The sequence below is a fragment of the Lates calcarifer genome, linkage group LG11, assembly GCF_001640805.2.
Source record: "Lates calcarifer isolate ASB-BC8 linkage group LG11, TLL_Latcal_v3, whole genome shotgun sequence".
In the NCBI taxonomy this organism is placed as follows: Eukaryota; Metazoa; Chordata; class Actinopteri; family Centropomidae; genus Lates; species Lates calcarifer.
In genome coordinates, this window is record NC_066843.1 from 3,373,318 (window position 1) to 3,397,778 (window position 24,461).

The following is a 24,461-nucleotide window of genomic DNA, read 5'->3' on the forward strand; positions in this document are numbered from 1 at the left end:
TGCATTTTTCTCATTGTCAACAAACACGTTTCTCAGATAAAAAAACAAACTCTGCACTCAAACAGAAAGTGATTGATGGAGGGAACAAACACGTCATATATAAGCATCAATAGTGTTTGTGTAATTACTCTCACTGCCAGAAGGGACAGACAAAAGTTCTGCACTGAAGGTTTAAACATTTACAGTATTTCTTCAATAGGAATCAAAGGGTTTGGGGCAGTACTGAGAGACTTGCTCGCACTATGTTGGTTCTGGTCTTTCATGCAATTGGCCGACAATAAGAAAAATACAGGACACTGCCATAACCTCTAAAATGCTAACACCTAGTAGCATTAGCGCGCCGAGTGTTAGACAAGTGGACATTTTGACTTGAAGGTGGCGATAATAAAAAATCAGTGGATCATCAAAGTCACAACAATTCATCCAACAGCTGAAATAAAATGACCTGCTGACACCGACTGAAGCCACAGTCACACTGCTGCACACACACACACTCAACAATAAAGAACTGAAGCCAAAGTGATGTTCCAACAATATATTCAGTGGCATAAATTTATATGGGGCAGGTGAAACCTATACACTATATATCTGCTATTCCATATTATCTCTATGTACAAAATAAACAACTGGCTCCGTGATCAACCCTGATAATTCCAGTACTTCCAGCTAAATGACATTTATCAAATGCACTGAAGACATTTGCTTAGACATTTTCCCAAAATAAAAAATAAAAAAAAACACACACAATATAAATGTCATTAGAAGTTAATCCAACAACAGTAAATAACAAATCGCCATGCTGGGACAGGCTACAGTTTATATCAATTTACACTGAAACGGAATAAAAATGTATGCTTTCAAATTATGAAAATAAATCATGTCTGTTCTATTACGGCTGAACAAATTCATACAGCATGTTCAGATAATCATGCTGTGATTATGACCTGCGCTCACACTATCCTGCTATTTGATAAAATGAAAACAATGGCAACTTTTCTAGAAGCTTAAATCAAGCCAAGTCGACTCTCGCTTAACCTGTGCCACCGATCGCTCCACTCAGTTTGACCCTCCTTGTTCAACTCAGAGCTACTGTGGCCAGGCTCAGCAGATCCTGTTTCAGAGTCTCTGCACAGTCGGCCTCTCTGGCGAGTCTGCGAAGGCAATCCCCGGCGAGGGAGGAGGACAAGAAGGGCCGAGGACAGTCCTGACAGCCCAGCAGCAGAGACAGGCAGGCCCGACCCAGGGCTGGGTAGCTGTAGCGCTGGGAAAACCAGTAGACCTGTGGGAGAACAGCAGCCAGAGCCCCACCTCCTGCACCAGCTGCTGAGGATGAAAAGAAATCCTGAGCTGCTGACTTCAGAGGCTGCGCTGAACCTTTAATCCGGTTCTTTGGTCTTAAACTCAACTCCTCTGGATCTGATGCACAGCTTGATTTGGAAACTGAAGAGACGCTTTTGATTGTCTTCTGGTCCAAACTTTTATTCAGTCCTTTGTTGGCTTTTGGAACTGAGGTTTTCTTACTGAGTGTTTGCTGTGGGGAACTGTTTGGTTTCTTCGTCTGTCCCGGTAAATTTTCTGTTTGCATCTCGATACCGGTCAGCTCTAGCTCCGATGTTCGATTAGCCAGGTTCTCCTCGGCAGACTCAAGGCATTCCTGGTCCATTTTAGATGCAGCCTTTTCAGCGTTGTCCTCTGTGGGAGCTGATGCAGCTCTGGTAGCAGCCTTGATGGAGTAGGACAGAAGAAGAGACACACAGAGATCCTCCAACTCTCTCTGCAGCTCAGTCACTAAAAATCGACAGGCTCCGGTCATCATCTCACCTAAAGGTGTTTTCTGGAAAGCCCAGTCTTCTCCTCCGTGCTTCTCTGTCTCCTTTTGGCAGATACTCAGTCCTTCAAAGACCAACGAGTCCAAAATCTGACACCGTCCTCCCCTCTCTCCTTCATCCCTTTCTCTTGTTGTTTCTGTGTCCTTGGTAAAGCGACATCCATGCAGGTAATGCAGCACTGGCAGTAACACACCCCTGCTAACATCTTTGATGTGGATGGCTTCTTCTGCGCTCCCCTGAGCTTCTCCAAATCCGCCTCTTAAAAGAGCCCTGAAGTATTCAGAGCCGACCCCGTCTGTCCCCTCCACCCCAGCTACAGCCTCCCTATTGGCTGGGACCCGAGTCCCATCATCCAGCAGCAAGAAGAGGTCAAAGTTTGAGAGACCATATGAACATTTGTCAGCTAGGCGAGGCCTTTTCGAGGGAGGGGGCGACACTCTATCGATTTTACTGAGTGACTGTGTTACAACTGGAATTACATGCTTTTTTTCAAGCTCAGTCTTGATGCTTCCTGTCAGGGTGGACAGGCATCCAATCAGGAGAGAAAAGTACAGTGAGTGGGCGTGAGAGGTCAGGCCTGAATGTGGTGAAATAAACAAGTCAGAAAGCAACCTTCCACCTTGAGCAGGGTTGTCTTCATCCACGTCATCATCATCATCGCAAACAAGTGGCTGCAGAGCCAAGAGGAGTCCACCGGTGTCCAGGAGAAGTTTCTTCAACAGGGACTTGTTGCTGTGGAAGAAAAAGAGGATTTTGTAAACAACAACATTTTTAAGATCTTTAAGGTTTTAAAGATTTCATTATCACTAAGCTCACTAATATGTATCTACTGCTCACCTGCTGATTAATGGCAGTGACAGCGCACAGTGCATCTTGTCTGACTCAGAGCCAGACAGCATCACATGTGCGAGAACCCCAGAGCCGAAACCAGACTCACACTGGACACGCAGATTATTGAGGAGTGCGACACCTACACAGACAAGTCAGCAAACAATAATAAATATATATGCTCGTGTATAAAATGAAAATGATATAAAAGTTAGTTCCTGAGCATTATTTTTATCAGAAGTAGAGAAAGAACTGTTTTATAGTCAAACGATGCCTCGTAGATGTTCTAAAGTTACTCTCAGACCCTCATCAAGATATGCCTCTTACCAAGCTGTTTAACTTTGGCTTTCACTCGGTCCGTCTGCCTCTCCTCTCCCTCAAACGCTCCTTCTCTCTGGCAGAGATGGTGGCGAATCAAAGCCACCGAGCCCGTTCGGACCAGCGCCTGCAAACAGTTTGGGTTGCAGCTCAGCCGGCAAAGCATTCGGAAGCACCTGCTGCTGGGGTCCTGGTGCTGGGTGAGGTAGTAGAGCAAGCCGGTCATGACGCCTGAGGTGACCAGAGCGGCACTTGGGTCGGTGGCGTGGGAGAAGCGCGACAGCAGCAGAAGGATGGGCGACTCGGGCGTCCAGGGTTCAGGGTGGTAAGGGTGGTGGTAAGCCATCGGGCGGGGCACAGAGGGAGGGGTGTCGAGAGTGACCTTAGTCAAAGACGCTGACGAATGAGCGCGCTGCCTCCTTCTCTGAGGGGATGAGAACTTTGACGGAGACACAGGGCGTCTGGGTTGTTTTAGTGGGAGAGGAGACGGTGGAGGAACTGGGCTGATTTGAGGCTGTGAGTGCACTGGAGGGTTGAGGACTGGAGGGAGGCGGATCAGTGACTTTCGACGGGGATGACAGTTGGGACTGGGCTGAGGAGGAAACAGGAGAAGGCTGAGCCGCTTTTTTACAAGCAAAGGAGGGGGAGGGGTTGGATGAAGAAGAGCTTTTAAGAGAGATGGAATCAGGATTTGGGGATGAGGTTTGAGGGGACGAAGACGGTGGGATCTGAAGACTCCCCCACTCCCCATCAACACCAGAGGAATCCAGCAAGTCCCCCTCAGAAGATATCAACCCCTCAGACACCAACCAGGACCTAGGGAGAAAGAGAGAGAGGGAGAGGGCACTTAGACAACAGAGAATAGTAGAACAATAAAATCATAAAGAGAGCTGTCCATTTTATTTTCCATACCTGAGACTTTGAAAGCTGGATGAACACAGACCTTGCTCCCTTCCAGCTTCTTCCCTCTTGTAGCCCTCAGGAGGGGGAAAGTCAAAAGAATCAAAGCATGACGAGGGCAGGAGCTCGGCGGGAGACATGCTCGACGTGATGCTCACATCCATCTTCTCAGCAGATGGTTCCTCTCCTCTGGTGAGAACGACGAGGCGAGCAACAAGCAGAGGGACCAGCCCTAACTCCTGCAACTGCTCCATGGCAGATTCATCAAAAACAAAGTCTACGCAGGCCAGAATGGCGAGCCGGGAGAGCGGATGACTCTGCTGGGCAGACAAGAAGCCAGTTAGCACCTCCAGTCCGCCACTCTCCTTCACCTTGGCCCGGTTGACCGCCTCCTTGCAGCACAAGCACAGCGCCTTGAGGAAAACTCCAGACCTCAGCAGGTCCCTTTTGACTTCCTCTGTGAACTTCTGAATGACCCCCAGTGACCCCACCAGAGGGCGCAGGCAGGCTTGGGAGCACATGTTGGCGAGAGTTTTCAGTGCCAGCTCCTCAAAGGGTTTACCAGCCTCCCCGGAAGCCATGACACCGAGTTGAGCGAGGACCCCAGAGCGAGACACCTCCCTGGCACATTCGACGCCACAGCCCCGGGTCAGCTCGTGGAGGGTCCTGAGCGCCGCCCGCCTCAGCGCCTGGGGGTATTCTGGAGCAATGAGAGGGGCGAGGGCAGATAAGGTCCCTTGGGTGAGTAATGACAGGCGGTTAGAGGGAGTATCTGAGAGGTAGAGGAGGGCCCGAGCAGCTGACTGAGCGCATTCCAGTTTGGGACAAGGGTCTTTAGGTGGAGCAGCAGTGGGGGAGGACGGGGCAGAGGAAAGAGACACACAGAGGAGGAGGAGAGGAACACCACCTGTAGGAAAAAAGAGAACATTTACAACACAAGGACACTGGGAAACAGTGACGGGCATGTCATGAAATATCTGGTTTCGTCAACCAACAGCCTAAAACATCAGTAATATAACAATGACTACTGCTCTGCTGCCACCGCAAAAACATAATTATCAGTCAAGTAGCATTCATGCTAAAAATGATGCAGTGAGACACACTGGCATGTCAGATTTACCGGCAGAGTGGATGAGTGCAGAGCTCTCTGGATCCATGGCCAAGTTTCCCAGAGCCCGGGCTGCTCGGTTCTGGACGGTCTCCATGGCCACATTTCTCTTCAGGATCCCCACTGAGACAGTCCAGTCAAGAAATGTTTGAGATTAGATGCGAGTTTTTAAAAACTTCTTATCAAATATAAAGGTTTTATCTGATAGAAATGAGTCCTGATAAGATTGTCTAATGTCACTTACCTACAATGTTTATTCCATCAAGCTTACGAACCTGAAGTGGAGAACATTTTAAATGTGAGCAATTTTAAGGGCTGATTTCATCTTGACAGGTTTCATTCATCTTATTTCTTTTACTTCACCTCTATACGTGTCTCCAGCTCCGTGCAGCAGTTGGCCAGGATGCTCAGAGCCAGGTCCAGTGTTTTCCTGGAGCACTCTGGGTGCTTAAGCAGGTCCAGCAGCGGCCGGAGACCACCCTGAGTTCTGAATCTGGCGATGCCGGCCTTGTCACCCTTGATGTGCTGCGTGCGGATAGCAACCAGAGCTCGCCACTGAGAGATTCTGGACCTCTTGTCTGTTTCTCTGCCTCCACCTGTATCTGCCTTGCCATGCCCCTGAGGTTCAGCCCCTGATCCGGGTTTGGAGAGGTGAGCCAAGCACCAGGTCAAAGAAGACTCTGGTGATGATGGGTGCCCTTCTCTGGAGGGTGCTCGAGATTGTTTCCAGTCACCTTGCACAGGTGTTGCAGCCATGGTCCCTCTGAATGTCAGGCAATGGGTTCACGTATCTTACTTTACCCCCTCTCAGATAGTATACACACTGTGGAGCATCAGTGGGCGCTCCCAGTCAAACACTGTGTAATAACATGTCCATCACTTTAAATAGTTAGCTAATTACTCAGCGGGTCAAATGTTCTCTCATTGAGTTCATTCATATTTTCCAAAATTTCAGTAAAAATCACATTTTGGTGTGGTCAGAAAACTACAGATACCAGCATGAAAAAGTAAAGTTGTACCACCTGACGCCGCAGTCGCTGACGGGAGATGGAGTTCCAACAGCTTCGGTCCACTCCCTAAAAAACAGGCCTACATCGTGAGAAGGCCGAACAAGCGTTATTCTACGTAATGGACGTGTATTTTCTCTGTGTAACATATATTTACACATCAAATGACGAATTAAAGTTCTATTTGATCAATGTTTTGTTACCACTGGCCGAAAAATTTTTGGGAAACAAAATGCAATCGCCTGTGTTAGCCGCTAACGCCATCTTTAGCCAAACAACAAAACAGGGGCGGTTGAGGGAGGGAGCAGGGAGTGAAGAGGTGGGTCGGTTAGATATGTGATGGGATTTGTAGTTCGTATTGCGCTGTCTGGCAGCTCTCGTAAGGCAGTTCCTCTCTTTAAAAACTACATTTCCCGTGACAGTGAAAAGTGGTGGGTTTCGTGAGAGAGCTCGCAGCGTTTAGGGATTGTAGTTTATTTGGTACACCAGAATAATCAAAAGCCTGTCTGCATCAACTAAAACGGACTACACTTCCCACGTTGTTGAGTGACGTTGTTATAATCATCGTTTTACTCGATGCGAGAAAGCGCATCGGTGCCTCCGAGGGGTTGTTAAATTCCACGCTCGATAAATAAACAACTTAAACTGTAATGGTTGTGGTTTAACAGCATGGAGGTAATCGAAACGATTGTGATACAGAGTTCTGAAGTGGAGGGAAAGGAAACGGTCGTGTCCAGTGTGGACGCCGATAAAACCAAAGCAGGTTAGTAGTCGCAGCTTGGAAGTTAAACAGGTTTCATCCAGTCATCGCATGATGCGAGGAGGGCCTGATGAGTGCGCAGTATCTGCCCACTGCACTCATTATAGTCATAAACCGTGATTCACACGATGTCAGCAACATGAATCAGAATTATAAATCATCTGGTGACATTTAGCTTCAAACAGGTGCTCCACTACGCCATACTGTGTCAAATAAAATTATTAAACTTCAAAAAAGCCACATGTTTAATGCAAGGTCATAAATATATCAAGCAATGACATGATGCACCTTTGTTTTCCTTTCTAGAATTTATTTGGACACTACAGGCTACATGGCACCTCATCAACACCCGGCTGGAAATGGACCAGGCTTTTGACCAGCCAGTTTGCAAGAAAAAGAAACTCTGGGAGATGGTTGCCGAGAAGGTGAACGCCAAACTGAGGGAGTCAGAGGTCACAGACGTCACTGTGAAGGCGTACGAGTGCGATCTCAAGTGGAGAAACATGCTGGCCACGTACAGGAAGAACGCAGAGCGGGCCAAGAGGCTGGGGGCGGCCAGCGTCCACTGGGAGTTTTTCAAGACCATGCACGAGGTCCTGGGCAAGAGCAGGGAGGAGATCGAAGCCCAGCGCAGAGCCAAGCTCAGTGGGACAAAAGTGGGCAAGGCCATAGCCAGCAAGAGGTTTACCCCGATCCTCCCCACACCTCCCGCAACAGCCACACCCTGCCCCACCCGGCCTCCACAGGACGTCCTGCAGCTGTACATGGAGCTGCAGGAGAGGAAGATGAACATGTGGGCCCAGCAGAAAGCTCTGGAGGAGAGGAAGATAGAGGCCATCAACAACCTGGCCCAGGCCATCTCCAGCCTGGCTCAGAAGAACAACACACAGGTGTCAAAGGACGGACATTAAACCTGAAGAGATGTGAAGTGGATCTGGACTTTTTACCAAAAACTTTTATGATTCTGCACAGAGAGAACTGTTTGAGTATGTTTGTAGTATACGTAGAGTAGTAGAGCTGAATGGTAACAGATTTCAGAATAAATGAAAACACAACATTTCAGAGTGAGGGACATATGACAGATTACATGCCTCCTCAGAGCTGTTATTTTCTGTTGGATATAATCCCCACTTATTTTTATAAAAGTTAATTATGGCCATCTGAGGTTTGGCAACTAAGAAAAACTCAAATATAACACAAAAGTTAGATTAATAACGGCATCCCACCATCACTGTAACAACCTATGCACAAGTGGAAAATATTTTTTTATGGGGTCACAAACTGAAACAAGCAGAAACAAGCTATGCTTTGATCACAGTCATTGTTACAGGTCATGGACCAAAACCAAAACAATACAGATATTTATACTGATAATCATTATTCCTGAGAGGTATCAATAACTGTATTCAAAGGCATGCCACTTAATGTATTAATGTAATACACTTTATCAGACACTAGGAACAACTTCACAATGTGATGTGTTCCACTAAACAACCCTGCAATAAATACCAGCTTTGTGAATTTTTTTCCAGCTCCATTTACGTATGTGTAAATTGTTAGAGTTCATTTCGGTCGCTTCACAGTTTCCAGGAGCCTGGAAAGAATCTTACTTATCATAAATCAAAACCATGGAGTGGATATTTATGTTCCCTGGCTTGGCTGTGGCCAGTCCTGAATTCTACATTTTATTTGACAAACCACAGTAAAATTACACATATTTATGGCAGAAAACAAAACTACTTTAAAAGACAGAAAAACACAGATAGGAGATCTTTGTTAAAATCAGACTTTATCTTGTAAGAACACAACTTCTCTAACAGACGTCATCACATCATGTGCCTCCAGACTCAAAGTTTTTAAACAACACATCTGAGACGGCGTCACGTCTGCGTACACCCTCGTCATCCGCCTCCCCCTCCTCCTCTCCCTCTCGGTTCATGTCTTCCTCTTTCTCGACTTCTCCTTGAACCACTTGTCCCATGTCCAAAAGCACATTGTGCAACACACAAGCGGTCAGTGCGACAGCTCTGGCTCGATCATAGTTCCCGATATCCAGATACCTAAGCCTCTGAAATCTGGCTCTCAGGTTGGCGACAGCCTGATCCAGGATGTGAAAATGCTCCTCCAGCGTCTTGTTGAAGAGCTCTTCTCTTGGTCCATGGTTTGTTATGTAAGGAGTTAAAATCTGAGCAGTGAGTGGATAGCCAGCTCTGGCTATGAGGCAGGAGTCAGGAGGCATCAGTTCAGGATTCTGTTTCAGTTTGTCTCTGAGGGCACTGCCCCTATCCATGTCTGATCCTTTACTGATTCTGCAGTGTAGGAACTGGCCTCTACGATTACATACAAGCTCAAGGTTTAACCAGGAGTCAGGATGGGCCTCCCTCTTCATCCTCTTCACCTCAGGCACTGTGCTCTCTACATCATATTTCCCTATAGGCAGGCGGATAGGGATCCGAATGTGTCCCAACACTCCCAGGACCTGAGGAACACTTTGCTCCTCGTCCTCTTGCTCCTTCTCTGGACAGAAAAGTGGGAAAAGAGCCTCTACCGCCTCTCTGCCTGGAAAATAAAGAGAAAATACCACCATCACTGTCATTTTCTACCCTGTTTTTGCACCTAAATCACTGACAACATTGTACTGTCATCAACTCACCAACTGGCCATCTGATTTGCCTCTCCTCCAGCGTGTTGATGCGTTCACAGAAAGAGAAGAAGATCCTGTGGATGTTTCCTTTCTCCAGGCGGAAGCGGCGGGACACGGAGCGGTAGCTGACACGCTCAGAGAGCAGGGTGAGGGACAGCAGGACGGTGTGGGACAGAGATAAGCGAGCCCGTCCTGCCATTCGAGCCCGGGATTTGGAGCTTTGAAGCAGGTCTGTGATGTGCTGAGGAGAAAGAATGAAAGGGCTCCAGCCTCTTTAAAGTGAAGACTTGCTGTTTTTCTGTTTTAGATTACTGTAATCTGACTGTTTGCGTTTTGGACTGTAGGTTGGATAAAACTAGACCACCATTCACCATTTCCTGACTTTTCCTGGATAAAACAACTAATCAATTAATGAAAAATAAAATAATCAGCAGATCAACTAACTTTGAAAATAACTGTCAGTTGCAACCCTGATTTCAGCATTTATAATTTCACTTAAAAATGTAACATAGTTGGTTTGACACACAAAAAAAGTTATTTAAATGTCATATTCAATGTTAAAATCTGGTTGATATAACTCTCTAAACAAGTAGTTACAATGAAATGCATAAAATGTGCGGAAGTGTTTACTGTACATGCATTAAATACAACTGGTTCCAAGATTATTAAACTTAAAGCTACATGAGTGTCAGATATGTTAGAAGACAGGATGATTAAAGTCACCTTCACTGCAGCACTGTCCACAGTATCCAGCCGCTCCTGGGACTCTGCTGTCTCCTCCTCTGGGGGACTGCTTGCTGCCGCCGCAGTGTGTAAAACCTGTGGCCCCACATGAGGTTGACTCTGCAGTAACTGTACGTAGAAAGTAGGAGGAGGCTGGGATTTAAGTTTTGCCATCAGGTCAGCCTCCAGGATCTCCTCCACCGCCTGGTCCAACCGCTGCTCCAGCTCCCCCGCAGACAGAGGCTGCCATTCCCGCTCCACCATGTCCAACACGGCTCTGCCCGCCGATAAAACATATTCACTGACCTCCATTTAGAGCTGGTGAAGGACAACCCACACTATCTCAGTCCATGTTACAGCAGGAGGCGTCGGTTAAACCGTTTGTCGCAGCGCGGATACAACTTGTGAACGACCGTTGTTGTTAGCAAAAAGCTAAGCCGACTAGCTAACGTATGCTGCGTTTAAGTGCCGTCTGAGAGTTCGCGGAAACAGTGATGCGTTTAGGAACCGTGAGCGTTTAACTCACTTCACATTTCCTCAGGCAGAAATGCCAAACTTCTGGTGTCAGCACTTCAAATGAGCTTTTTATGATTATAAATGAACATCTTTAGGCTTTGGACAAACAATTTTAAAGTTCTGGGATGTTTTGATGGACATTTGGCACTATTTTATTTTTGAATTATTAATTAAAATTAATTCACTTGTAACTCACTTTGAGTTACTTTTCACAAATCTTTGCACCTAGTTGCTGTTATTATTAGTTCTAATATAAGCTTAAGAAAAACATTAGCAGATACTAATTCCTTACAGAGATCTGGACATTTTAATACAAAAACCTTCCCATATAATTGGTTTTAGATGTGTATTTATTTGTATTTACTTGAGCCAAAAAACAGTTGCTGTTGGTACCATCACTAGTCTGGCATAGACGTATGTACTGGCATAAGTTATTGCATGTAACAGTAACTTTTATTCAGCACTATAGGACACTATATACAATATATATATATATATTAGTTTTCAGAGTGATACAATACTGTATCAATGTGTTTACCACAGGCTACACAATCATACAAAAATATCACAGTGCACAAAGGGTGAAAAACAGTTGTTTTAATGTTAAATCAGTTACAAGTGCAACTTTGATCATGTTCCACTGTTTAACAGCCTCAATTTGCAAATGTTTTCTGTTTTGCTTTTTCATTCAACACTCTTCAGTCAGAATATCCTTTACTGTGGAAACTAACTTTTGTTTTAAATTGTAGGTTTCTACATCATTTTTACAACACTTTAATTTGACGTTTTGTTTGTGCAGAAGGTTTTGTTTCTATTTCTCCCTCACGTTCAGGAAAACCACGTGTATTAAGGTATTAATGGTGTATTAACACAACACAAGTTGCAGCATGAACTAAAACTAAATGGGCAGTGATTCTGGTGATGATGGAGGGTCAAGTGTGCAGCCCACTTTTCACAGACACAGTTCCATAACTCAGCACACGACAAACTATCTGTTTAACTTAAAATGGTTTATGTTTATTATAAACAATTAGGCCCAATGATTAAAGTCAACAACCAACCAACACCTCCATGATTTCATGGGCTACAATCAAACACTGGAGAGGAAAAGCTGGTTAGTTCCCACCTCTGTTAGTAATATAAATTAATCAATAATCACTATTTTTGTCGCTCATTTCATGTTCAACATCAGGCCCATGCCAGCATTGCATGTGTTGTAGATACCCACGACTGAGTGCATTCAGTCTCAATAACTCCTGTGAGCAGCTACAGTATGAAAACTACAACTACTGATCGGTAAAGTACCAAGAAATCTTCACCTTAATGTCAGATCTTCTGCCAAGAAGTGAATCTATTTTATTTCAGATTCATGTTGTTCAAAAGTTCTTGAAATACAGATAGTAACTTAGAAATTCACAAACTCCTAGCTATTGTCGCAACACATATCCAGGCCAAGACCAAAAAACATGTTAAATCCTAGTAATAGTTTAATAAAGAAACACACAAACATAAAAGCCTAAAAAATGTCACACCTTATCAACTCCCACGTTTAAGCCGGCAAAATAAAAAACACAAGTAAGACCGCGTCAGCCTTACCCCAAAAAAAGACTAGAATTCATTAAATACGAGGTACAATTCTTTATGTTCAGCCTTTACCAATCCCATGGATGACTGACAGTGTCATGACAAGTCCGTCAGGTATCTCTGAAGGGTCTTGTGTGAAAGTATCAATTTAGCATGCGTTCTCCGATTTCAGGACAAATGAACCACTTTGAAGCACCCGCCCTCACATTTACAACAAGGGGAATCCATGTTTGTAATTGTTTATGCCCAGCTGAAGGTGGGTAAGGTAAAACTCACCCGCTGAGGCATCACTTCCCAAAATTCAGCCCCTCCCTCCCCCCGTGCGTCCTCCCTCAGATCCCCTGTGTGTCCCTCTCCTTTCCCCGCCCCCCTCCCTCACTGTACGGCCTGCTCGTTGGCTGTGCTGCCCGAGTCCTGGGGCTTCATGACGTCAGGGAGCTCTGGGGGGGTGGAGAAGGGCTCAATCCTCAGCTGCTCAAATGAATCATCTGGGAGAACGACAGAGAGAGGAAGTGACAACAGTGAAAAGACAGAGGAGAGACACAAGGGAGAGAGTAAACTGCTTCTAAAGTTAGAGCTCCTACAGCGTGAAATAAACTGTGGCTTGAGGACTACAACTACTTACCACCCAGACGGAAAGCTAATCCCACAGTGGCTGGAGCCTGAGGTCGGGCTGTTTGATTTGTGAAGCCACAATTGCCAAGAGTTTGACTGTCGTTAAGCAGCACGTCATCCTGGTGGAGAAAACGGAGAACGTAGTATAGAGCCAGCAGTTCATTCGCCACTACATTTTTATGTTTCACCGTACACAGTACAGCCAGTGCAATAAATTCAGTCATCCCAAAAGGATCAATAAAGTCTGTCTAAGTCTAAAGTATATGATATGAATTAAACCCTCTATTACAGTACATGTAATTTTAAATTTCAACACAGTATAATACTATAAACCTTCTGGAAAATCAATTGAGAAACTCGTTATGGATAAAAAACATTGGACAGGAATGTCTGTCATGTAATTAATTCATCACACTGATGAAAAACATTATATTAAAATCCAATATTACCATACAGCAGTATTGCTCATTGATTTCTAACACTGCACACAAAGATTAAATACAACCACACGTATTAAATAGACAACTAACTCATAAATAGTATCATCATTTAGTCTATACAGCCCAAAAACAAACAATATTCAATTTACTGTCATAAAACCATTTTAACTTGAAAAATCTGTCAATCAATTATAACAACTAATCAACTAATCACTGCAGCTCTGAATGGTGTAGTTAATTCTTGGAACATGGACATGTTTACATTAACTTAAAGTATATTACTCATCCATACATCCTCCACTATCAGACAGTGCTTTCAGCAAAAATATGAATTCTAGCATTTCTCAGAACTTACATGAAAATATTACGCCAACATGTGGGTGTAAACAACAATAACAACAAAGAAGGTGTTATATGGTGTGATAAGTAGTAATTTCACTAAACATACACCTCACACCAAGGGAACAGAGTAATTACAGTTCAGTTTTTATATGGAATTTTATAGCTGATGGATCAAAGTCTGTTTTAAACTGCCTTGAACTTGCAGGCAGTTTATTGTGTGAAACAACCCTCACATCCGAGAAAATTTCTTGACTGAAAAACATTCCAGGTAATTTATTTCACCTTATAAAGCCTCTGATCTTCGGGTGGCCTCTTTAAAATGCCTTCCACAATGCGCTTCAGTTCATAGACTGTGGTAGATTCTTTGGCATCTGTGAAGATGGTCGTCTTGTGACGTCGGATCATTAAAAACACATCCTGAAGTGAGATCACGCAACAGAGGAAAAAGTGGAAATGAGACACTGATTACACACAAGAATATTCACATCAGAAAACTTCATTGTTGACCGTGTAAATGCTGCTTTCTTGAACATGTTGCTGTAAATGTCTGGAGGCACATTTCACCTTGAAGCAACTTGCTCATGTCATGACATTTTAGTCAGACTCTTCCAAAGCTAGAAAAACAACCAAGATGTGCTGTGTCTAGATCACTGTATATTTCAAACTGATAAAGAGCTGTATCAGACAAATAATTCACAAGCTCATCTCTGAACCTGTACTTTGTCATTGGTAAATACTGATCAACTGAAGCAAAAATGTTCAACTATAGAAATAAAAGTAGCTCAGTACACTTAAAATTAAAAAACTACTGCTGGCAAAAGTTAAAGTAAGTACTAAAGTAGTTAACTGAGGGTTTATGAACTTGAGCTGTTTGTACTAGCAAGGTGAAGCTGTGTTGCAGCAGTAGTGGTGAGGCTGGCACTAACAGCAGTTTTGTGAATGGGTTAATGAACAACCCAGTTCTCTTCCTTGACGTTACTCTAGTCTTAACACCTTGGCGTTTTAAGACCCACGGTGCAGCAGCTGCTGGCTAGCGTCACGACGAGATAGCGTTAGCCTGCTGTTAGCTCTAATAGCTTCCTCAATAAACTAGGTATGGAAACTGTGGGTCCCGAAAGCTACAAAGTACTTAATACTTGTCAGATATCAAAATCGCTACCTTTAACTGTTAACACTACCCAAAGCTGTGTTGTTTCATGGGAGTACGTTAGCCGAGCTACAGCAGCTAAGACAACTTTAGCTAGTTAGCTTCCTCACGACTAGCTCGCCATTTGTTAAAAACAAAAGTTTGTTAGTTGGGCTGTCATTTATCGAAAACACTGATCATTTCTGTGCCGTTTTGTCTGGACTACTCTCCGCTAACCTTGCTATATTCTAGAACATTGTAATGCTATGTCCAGCTAGCGTGAGCTGGTGTGTTGACGTTAACCAACGCAGGGAAGCTAACCCACGTTAGCATGGGGTTAGCTAAACAAAGGCATCAGCACCTGAATGGTCGCTTTTAGTGACAGGCATTGTTCGGCTAACTGACAGCACACATTTTAACACTCAGACAAGGATTACGTGACTAATTAAAGTAGGGTTTAGCGAGTCAACAGGCCGTTACATTATGAGCTGTATCTGTTTTCCTCACTCACCATTTCTTGCGGTTGGCTGCACACAGGAAAAAAAAAAACGCCTCCACTGCACAGCGACAACAGTGAGATCACAGCAGCATCAGAAAACTGCGTCTCTGCGACCAGCCAGCAGGGGGCAGTGCCGTGCCTCAGTCAGCCAATCAGTGGGACTGTTATGATGCCAACATACTGTGATGTGGAGTGGAGTATTTCTGCTGCTATGGAGAAATATTATAGAAAACCATAGTAAAATTTTTGGATTTTTTTTTCAACTAAAGTCTCTTGAGATATATTATTTCACACATCATTAATTTATAATTACATAAAATATAGTAAAACGTATAGTAAAAAGTCCAGAGAGACACAAAAGAGATACATCATCCAGTGCTTTGTGACAGTGCATTTGAATATTAAAAATGTTCATATGAATCTGTCTCTGTATATTTGGTCCATCCAGTTAACTTGTGTCCTTGTTCTAACATCAAAAATAACCACACACAACTCAACAAAGAATGTATTTAAATACTGTGGTTTCTCATAAAGCATCATTCTTCCCCGTGGAGTCAGCAATGGTACAGTTTTGTAGGATCAAAGCTATAGTGAACAGAGCTTCATCATTATAAACCTTCATCATGTCCCACTCCCTGGTGAAACAAACAGGTGTGTTTCTTTTCACCATAGCTGAGTCTTTGTGTGAGAGGACTTCATTTCCTCCTCTCAGCAGCTGTCACCACAGCAAGTGGAGCAGCTGAACCCACAGCAGCTGAGAGACACCGACAAATCAGACGAGGTGTCACAAGATGTCTGGGATCACAGTTTGTTTTTATCTCATGATGTTTATGATTTTGTGGTTTGGTTGACAGGTCAGCAGCACAGAACAAGGTAAACATTTATTTTGGAAGTAATTATTTAAGGATTGCAGTTAAACAAGCTCTTGAAAAGATGCCATATTACTGCAGTGCTTTTACTTCAACACTGCAAACTGTAAACACAGAGGCTGTGACTCATCTTGACACTGGCTGCAGCTGCAGCTGCAGATGCAACTCTGGCTTAGCAGATGTGTTTCTTATGATGCCAATGTACTACATTCTGCACCTGCTGACTGGATCATGTGTAACGTCTGACATGTTACCACTCTCTGAATTTATGGTGTTGACAATAAGTGCTGCTGACAAAATACTAATCACACAGGAATATTTCTGTCTCATTATTTTTAAAGACAAGTTTATTGGCATGTTTTTTGTTTTCATAGACAAAAGAAACAGCCTTAAATTGCCTGGATTGTCTGGACTAACAATGACTTTTTTGGTAATAAAAGAAATCCATGGGCTCAGCTGATCTGATGTTGGCTTCCTCTCTGGTACCAAACTGCTCAGTCATTACATTGCATTTTACAATTTGACATCAAAAATATGACAAAAAAGTCAACTGAAAACAGCCATGTATTGAGTTGACGGGTCAAAAAAAAGCGAAAAAGTCAAAGCCAAAACTTATTTTAGACTGAAGAGGTTGAGTCCTGTGTTAGTTGCTGTTTATCTTTGCTGTTTTATCTCCAGTATCTCCAGCCAGCAAAGTCTTCATCCTGGTCAAACTACCAGGGTTCCTGTGTTCCTTCACCCTGTGGTGCACCAGCACTTCTACATAACAGTCCTTGACTGAGTCAGAACACTTCCATGTCCCAAAAATATTCTTCCTTCCTGTCTGTTCATAAAGACTGGTTTGGTTTCTACTTTCACTGACCTGCAAAATAATAATGCGGAGTAAGACAAATTGTACATCACTGTTAAATTACCTGTTTGTAAAATTCTACATTATATTAAATATATACAACTCACCCAATAAACTTCAAACATCTATCTAACCACGAAAGCACTCTCTCTGAGTTTGGAATAAGCGTACTGTGGACCAGAGAGGCGAGAGCATAAGAGTCATTTTACAGACAGACAACAACTCATCAAAACTCTGAATATTCAAAAGCTCCACTTACATTCAGTCCTCTGGGGGACTGGACAGGCTCCAGTCCTCTACAGCAGAGCACTGAAAAAGGCCTCTCCTTGGTGTTTGAGTGCTCTTTGAAACACAGACTGAAAACCCTGGCAGGCAGGAAGACATCCCACTCAGCTGCATGCTCTTCTATTAGATCACTGACCATCCTGTTGGGAAGCAGCAGAACACAACAACATACATTTCAACTTAACAATAATACATGTATTGTGTGCTCGGTTTTGTTGTGTACTGTAAATGCAGACCTGTCAATCAGCTGCTGTGTGATCAAATCTGCAGTGCCGGTCTGCTGATGATAGACGACAAGAGCGACAGTGACCTTCAGCTGATCTTTTAGCTCTCTGTTGATCTAGCATGGAGATGGAGATACATTCACACAGAACACATATGTGAGACACTGATTAGGACATGTATGTTCCCTATAACAATATGAGAGTTTCAGTCAGTCAGCCGTGCACTCACTTTGTGGACTATGTCATGAGGCAGTCTGGAGAGGATTCTGAGCGGGTATCCAAAGTGGGAGATGATATCTACGATGTGTTTCGCCACATGTGGAGGGAGGCACGACTGCATGGGCACAGCCTCCACCCATTTGGAATAATAATCTGTCACAGTTAAAATGTATTTGTGTCCGTTCAGTGTTTGAGGCAGGGGTCCTCTGACATCCAGACCAAGCCACTGCCACGGCTCTTTGACCTGCAATCACAACATTATATCAAATCATCATACTCCTTGATCCAGTAATAATCCCAGTTGCTGCTGTTTGTGTTTACTATAGTTAACAGACCTACCTCTATCATGTTTTCAGGATCTTTACATTCTGTCTGTGAAAATGTCAGAAAACCATGTGATTAAATACATCACAATACACAGGTCAGAGTATAAAAATGTAATTACTGTAATTTAAAAGTCTAAAATTATGTCATCGACTCACATTGAAATTATCATCTGGAGCCCACTGAATATCCTGTTGTTGACAAAGGGACAATATTTAGTTATTTAAACACTGCTTAGTAATTGTAATATATATGGTAATATAACTCACCCGTGGTACACAGTAATCTCCATGGAAGAAATGGGGAAATGACTCAATCTTCATCAGCCCTTCATCAACTATAATCCTCCATTTGTCAGACTTTTTTGAGTCTTTGCCTCTGACGATAGAAACAGAAAAGGTCAACACATTAAAGAGGAAACAATCTATTGTGAGAGGAGCTCAGTTCACGTCAGACCTTGATTGACACTTAAAATACTTATTGCATCCATCAATTATGATTTTTTACAGGAAACTTCAGCTCCTGATTATGATTTGTTCTCAGATGGCATCAGCTACATCAAAACCAAGGTACGATCCAGCCCACTCTGCAGTGAGACCTACGGCAGCATCCTTTCATTTGAATCCTGCATATCTGAGCGAGAGACAAAGCTATGCACTTCAGATCTGAAGCACAGTGCACACCCACATCTCTCAGAGTGGAGTCAAGGCCAAGCACCTCTGGGGAAAGCACAGCAGGAAACAGCTGGTGTCCTTCTCTAGTGAGGAGGCAACAAGCTTATCACCATCATCAGAAAAACCCTGGAGACTTTGGCCTCTCAACATGTTGTAAACATCCTGAACGCAAACTCCACCACACATAATCCGACATTCCCAGCTCAAAGTGGACACCTGTCAGCCTCATAAATGCACAGTCAGTAAAATGCAGCAACATACCCTGCAGGCTCTTCCTCTGCCGGGCTGGTCTCTTTGCTCTGGACGTTTCGCTTTGCCGAGGCGGGGGCGGTTGTCAGAGACTGAGCTGCGCTCGTCTGTGAGGCTTTACCATGTGCCTGGGTTCAGAACACAAGGAAACAACACAATGAATGTTTGGAAGTTTGTATTAATTGTGCTTATAAACTACAATATGTGATGTGAAGAACAGCTTGAATAATGACAGCACAGATGTTACTGTCATTGAGTTTTAAAAATAATCTAAGTTACCATATGTTCTCACCTTTGTTCTCTTACTTCTTGGTTTGATGGATGCCTACATCAGGGAGACAGTGACAGTAGTTGCATGTGAGAACAGATGAAGAGGATTTTAAAGAAAGCCAGTGGCCTAGTAGCATTCATTGTCAAATACATATGATCTGGGAGCTGTCTTGTCCTGATACTATTTTTCCCACACAAAGAAGCATCTGCTTTTTAATTCTGAACGCTCCATTGACGCTGAGTAACTTCGTACACACCTTTTTCTGTGTGTCATCAGGGGGTGGAAATATGGTGGGAACTGCATCTTGTTTGAGTTTCACACATTTGCCTGTTCTGTCAATGCACTGCTCCTCGAAATGGTTGATGCACAGCGCAGAGAAGCGGGACGGGGTCCAGTCCTTCCACTTCATGTTGGTAAGCCATTTCTTGAGTTTTCGGGGATGGTAAAGTGGAAACCTGTTGTAACACACAACTCATTTAAACAACTCTAAACTGATAAAGTGTATAACATCCACTACAGCAGCCAAAAACCACATATCTTCTCTGCTGCGAGGGGGAGAAAAGTTTATTAAATATTTCTTGAATTCGTAGTTACATCAAACGTAGTTACATCAGCAATAAAACTCTAATAACTAATCTCAATACTTATTGCTAGCTCTACAGTTACTCTGCTAGCTAGCTAACATCGGGTGACAAATAGTTACTAATATTGAAAACTTACTTAAAAAACTTCATATCTGAATCGCTGGAGCTTTCACAGCTGTAGGCACATTTATACCTTCCCATTTTGTAAACAATTTCAGCCAATTTACGACCAAACAAACTGATTTTGTTGTTACCAGTTGTTTGAACGAACGGTCAGGTTAGCAACAATACAACATACTTCCGGTTAGAAATTTCAAAGTAATAGCCGCATGACACGTTTGAAAGCGTTCGTTTTTAAAATCTTACTTACTTACAGTGTATTCAGCAGTACAGAAGTAGTAGTTTTCCGCTGCATATTAAAATCTCGCGATAAAACTACATTCAACGGCAAATATTACTCATCTTCACTGAGCCTAAATACTTTTATTTTCCGCGATTACTCTACAGAATATTGCTAACTTGATGCAACCGGTTTTGTGTTCTTCTTCGTGGTGTTTTATTCAGCTATGAAGGCTCAATAGCGCCCCCGTCCTTGAGTGAATGCATTTTTTCACATTAACAAGCAAGAACAAGGCATTAAAATAAATCAAATCATGACACTTTGCTCACTGATTCTTCAGTTTTTTTAATTAGCCGTCGAAAAAATCTAAATATTTCTGTACAAAATATAGATTATAAAAACTAATACATCCCTGTTGAGATTTGAACACAGAATGAATCAAACTAGGAGTATTTAAAAAATCTCATTGTTTAATAGATGTTAAACAATGTAGTATAAACAATGACAATTTCCTGAAGCTCAGTTGCTTTTAGATTTCCACTCCACCCTCCACTCATCCCAGTCCAGCAGAGTTCGTTTTGTGTCCCATCCTGCTGCTTCCACACCTGGAAAATTAGAGTAAAATCATGATTTCATTGGTACAAAAAAAGTAAAGCTAAATTAAATAAAGCTGATTATTTGTAGGTTAAAACAGTTTTGTGTGGGCTCACCTTTGAGAAATGGATTGAAAATTGCATCCATCAGCTTGTGACTCTCATGCACCATTTCCCAGTGACCTTTTAAAAAAAGTTTAATTGTTTGAAAGAGTTTAACTTAAGCACCTCTGCTACTCTATTAATGGAGGTAAAGCCTCACTTTGCTGTTGTTGTGTAGGAGTTTCTGTGGAAGCTGGAGGGCTCAGCTTGCTGCTGATCCACACGGCCTGGCACATTGCCCTGATTTCATCATGAACTGACGCCTCTGGTCCCAAACAAACACATACGCACCCTGGGAGGAGGACAGCTTGGTTAAAAACACATTCTAAGTATTTCATTCGACACACTGTTATTCTGTGGAAGAAGCCTGACATACCGTCTCTCATTCCTAAGAGGTAAGGCATGTTGTTTTTCTTCAAAGCCAACTGAAGTTCCTCTGGGCTGCAAAATAAGACTTACATTCAGCTGTGTTGAACTTTTACTGTTTGTAATTTTTCATTCTGTAAGCAAAAATACTGGATGAAATTACCTTTGCACAACCTCCTGTAGCCTCACTCCGAGTTTGATTGGCACCGTTTTCCTAAACTCTGGAAAAAAACAGACAAGACACACAAGATTTAATAATCTTCAATGAACAGAATCGACATATTACAGCTCTGTCTCAATGCATCTACAACTGGACACCTGAGAAAACTCATTAAATTTATCATCACATTTTTTTTACCCAAGAAAACTGGCTCTCTTCGATTGGCCTCTGGTGGACTCAGGATTCGTTTGTCACTCAGGTAGTGCTGCAACACGATCGAAAGCCGCGCCTCATTGAAGGTTTCCATGACAACCGAACGCACAGCCTTGTAGTTGGCAAAGAGGTGGAGGGTGGTGAAGAGGAAGAAGAGGCTGAGAGTCAGTCTGAGGGGAAGACAGAGAGAAGGGAAATGGAGGTGGATGATATTAAAGACAGGAACGTTAATGAATCAGACAGCCTCCCTGAGCGAGATTATATTGATTAGACATAACAACACTTACACTGGATTATTAGTGACGAGGGGAATGAGTATCAAACTGACCAGCAGTCCAGCCAAGTTCACTAAAGTCTCCTGTGGAAAATAAAAGACATGTTTTCATGATTTTGTAAATTTATTTTAAGTGTTTTTATTAATTAAAACGAAGAAATCTTCATCTCTAAAACAGCATTCTGATGTGCCACAGTGGGAGAAGTCCAGCTGAAAGTTAATAGCTTTGGTTTTAGGGTCCTGGTTCAGAGACACATAAACAGAACAGAGCCATCGTCTTAATAACACCTGGGCTACTGTACTTTTTTTAGACAAAAATATGAGTCATAGTTAAAAACAAACCAATAAAAGTACCTGACTGCCATCTTTGGCAGAGATGTCCGCCATGTTGTCTCTGCGAGCCTGATGAACAGTCAGAGCAGCTCTGGTCGCTCCGCCTGCCACTCCAACGATGGACTGGAGAAGACAAACACACACATATAATACTGCCAAGTTCAGTTGGTGTTTATTCAGCTCAAATTCATCAGGAGTCATAAAACAAGTTGATCAAATCTTTAGTAAATCAGCAGAAAATCTGCCAGTTTAAATTCTGATAATCGTCTTATTCAACCTTTAGAAAGTTGAATTTCTTGTCTCTGGTGTTTAGATGTGTGGCCTGGTCCCACATCGTTTCTGACAAACTAAATAATACATGCAAAAACTTCTTACTTGCTTAGCTTAGCAGTTTTTTTGAGAAGTTATCTGAAGATATTTGTACCTTGAATACTCCTGCAGTACACACAATCAGGGTGAAGAAAGGAGGAAAGTATGGAGCCAGTATCTCCATGAACATGGCAATGTCGTTGAGAACATCAGCAAAAAGCCTGGTAAGAAATTTTAAAGGACACATGAAACATAAAATAGTTTTTAAGATGATGTGTAGACGTACCAAGTCCTCAAAATGTAGAGCCTGTATGTGGTGCTTACCTCCATTTTTTGGCCTCAGAGTCCAGTTTACTCCTGTGACAGAGACAAAGAAATTGATCAAAGAAAGAGGAACTGTCATCAGTGAAATAGGAGCATGAAGAAAAGGAAAAAATTAGAAGCTCCCAGCTGAATAAAAACACAAACATGAGTGTACCCTTTCCGCCAGGCGAAGAGGATTCTTCCCAACATGCCCGTTCCATCTGCAGGGGAAGACAATATTTTACAAGCTGCACTGATGAAACAAGAGTATTGCAATTTTGTTGTATTTTCTAAGTCACCTCACCTCTCAATAACCAGGTGACTGTGGCTGCAGCTACTGTCGCCTCTTGGTTTCCCACGCCGACTCCTTTCAGAGAGGCCTGAGTGGCCAGAGTCCCTGACAGAGAGCTGGAGAAAGCCTGACAGAGAGGAGAGAGTGAGAGGACAGTTTCAGTCCAAAGGGGATATTAATGATCTCCATGGCTGTGGTTTCTCCTGCTGTACCTGCACAGTATCCCAGAACTGGTACTGCAGGTAATCTCCACTGACACTCTCTGGGTAGCCTTGAGGCAGAAACACACTCTGAAATGAAAAGTTTTGAAATGTCAGGCCACTGAGAGGCTGGTGTGTGGACAGTCGATGTTGCAGCATGGACACGTGGTAAATCCTCACTTTAAAAACTCCAACGACAGAGGTTCCTCTCGATTCACCTCCACTGCCATCCCTCCTCCTCTCCACCACTCCATCCTTTGCAAAATACTTCCAGGACTCTGCACTGCCATATCTCTCTGAGGCCAACAGCACACCGCTATCGTTCTCCATTTAGGAGCGAAAAACAGATGGGCGGTGACTAAACTAACAAACACAACAATGCTGCAGTCTGAAATTCACTAGAATATGTTCAGTTATGACCCATTGTGGCTGCACATACGTGTTGTTGAACACAGCCGACGTGTCTTGTTTTCTATGCGGTATTTCCGTGTTATTTTCCGCCTTCACAGTTTGGAGGTTACTGATTGGTGGAGAGAGAATAAGGGGCGGGGCTCCGACAGGGAGATAAGAGAGTTCATTGTACGAGAAATTGTGTCCATTGTTATGAACAGCAGTACATTATTATCATTATAAAGAGGGAGAGACATGTGGTCTCAGACTGTGTGAAGCAGAAAAATAAAAATAAAATAATGTTTTAAATATCACATACAGGTTATTTTGTATGTGCAACACTTTATTGAGGAGACGTTACACTGCCTGTATTCAACTCAAGTTCAAGTTGCCAAGTCTTTTTTAAGACTGCAACATGAAATCAGTCTGTAACACATGATATTGTTGTAAACTTTCATATGTTTGCTTGAGTTTAAAATCTAGCTTTGCAGATTTGAACCACATCTGTCCACACAACATGCGTCTATAGTGCTGAATCCAGAGGTGTGTGTCCTGCAGGAATAAAAAGATTAACCCATTTGGTTATACATGACCTTGATCTTTCAATTAACTCTATCATAAATCATCTCGACAGAGGCCCAGACTGTGAGTCACTTTTAGTTTAGTTTCATTTCCCGGTCACAGTCGGAGGTATGGAGGTGACTCTGCTGGTTTCTCTTTGGGAACTGATGTGAAATTTCATAATTTTGGGAATGAACACCATCAGGACGGAAGTTACTCTACCCTGAGATAATAAAG

General features: G+C 43.1%; 6 protein-coding genes across 6 annotated transcripts; 1 reads left to right on the top strand and 5 right to left on the bottom strand.

Moving 5' to 3' along the window:
* Nucleotides 1–520: 520 nt before the first annotated feature.
* Nucleotides 521–6,283, bottom strand: armc5 (armadillo repeat containing 5). Its single transcript, XM_018672156.2, has 9 exons — nt 6,006–6,283; nt 5,347–5,746; nt 5,228–5,258; nt 4,996–5,106; nt 3,888–4,782; nt 3,532–3,791; nt 2,985–3,443; nt 2,667–2,799; nt 521–2,561 (listed from the first exon to the last, which is right to left on the bottom strand). The coding sequence occupies exons 1-9, from the start codon at nt 6,149–6,151 to the stop codon at nt 1,076–1,078; spliced, it is 3,921 nt and encodes a 1,306-aa protein (XP_018527672.1). The 5' UTR covers nt 6,152–6,283; the 3' UTR covers nt 521–1,075.
* Nucleotides 6,284–6,541: 258 nt separating this feature from the next.
* si:dkey-66i24.7 (uncharacterized) lies at nt 6,542–8,271 on the top strand. The gene is made up of 2 exons (XM_018672158.2): nt 6,542–6,753; nt 7,057–8,271. Exons 1-2 carry the CDS (start codon nt 6,660–6,662, stop codon nt 7,659–7,661), a joined length of 699 nt encoding a protein of 232 aa, XP_018527674.1. The 5' UTR covers nt 6,542–6,659; the 3' UTR covers nt 7,662–8,271.
* A 119-nt stretch (nt 8,272–8,390) lies between these two features.
* On the bottom strand, nt 8,391–10,614 carry LOC108880584 (uncharacterized). Its single transcript, XM_018672157.2, has 3 exons — nt 10,118–10,614; nt 9,404–9,635; nt 8,391–9,309 (listed from the first exon to the last, which is right to left on the bottom strand). Exons 1-3 carry the CDS (start codon nt 10,427–10,429, stop codon nt 8,582–8,584), a joined length of 1,272 nt encoding a protein of 423 aa, XP_018527673.1. The 5' UTR covers nt 10,430–10,614; the 3' UTR covers nt 8,391–8,581.
* A 601-nt stretch (nt 10,615–11,215) lies between these two features.
* Nucleotides 11,216–15,361, bottom strand: elob (elongin B). Its single transcript, XM_018672160.2, has 4 exons — nt 15,252–15,361; nt 13,897–14,031; nt 12,843–12,951; nt 11,216–12,705 (listed from the first exon to the last, which is right to left on the bottom strand). Exons 1-4 carry the CDS (start codon nt 15,252–15,254, stop codon nt 12,593–12,595), a joined length of 360 nt encoding a protein of 119 aa, XP_018527676.1. The 5' UTR covers nt 15,255–15,361; the 3' UTR covers nt 11,216–12,592.
* A 1,063-nt stretch (nt 15,362–16,424) lies between these two features.
* Nucleotides 16,425–20,077, bottom strand: zgc:153292 (uncharacterized protein LOC100003014 homolog). The gene is made up of 12 exons (XM_018672159.2): nt 19,925–20,077; nt 19,461–19,659; nt 19,226–19,258; nt 18,946–19,061; nt 18,280–18,388; nt 18,169–18,201; nt 18,026–18,058; nt 17,697–17,930; nt 17,480–17,583; nt 17,218–17,383; nt 17,066–17,128; nt 16,425–16,970 (listed from the first exon to the last, which is right to left on the bottom strand). Exons 1-11 carry the CDS (start codon nt 19,987–19,989, stop codon nt 17,084–17,086), a joined length of 1,137 nt encoding a protein of 378 aa, XP_018527675.1. The 5' UTR covers nt 19,990–20,077; the 3' UTR covers nt 16,425–16,970; nt 17,066–17,083.
* A 370-nt stretch (nt 20,078–20,447) lies between these two features.
* rusf1 (RUS family member 1) lies at nt 20,448–23,777 on the bottom strand. The gene is made up of 14 exons (XM_018672125.2): nt 23,454–23,777; nt 23,286–23,363; nt 23,086–23,200; nt 22,957–23,002; nt 22,803–22,835; nt 22,594–22,699; nt 22,191–22,292; nt 21,850–21,920; nt 21,548–21,732; nt 21,353–21,410; nt 21,200–21,264; nt 20,984–21,115; nt 20,839–20,904; nt 20,448–20,733 (listed from the first exon to the last, which is right to left on the bottom strand). Exons 1-14 carry the CDS (start codon nt 23,601–23,603, stop codon nt 20,648–20,650), a joined length of 1,293 nt encoding a protein of 430 aa, XP_018527641.1. The 5' UTR covers nt 23,604–23,777; the 3' UTR covers nt 20,448–20,647.
* Between the last annotated feature and the right edge of the window lie 684 nt (nt 23,778–24,461).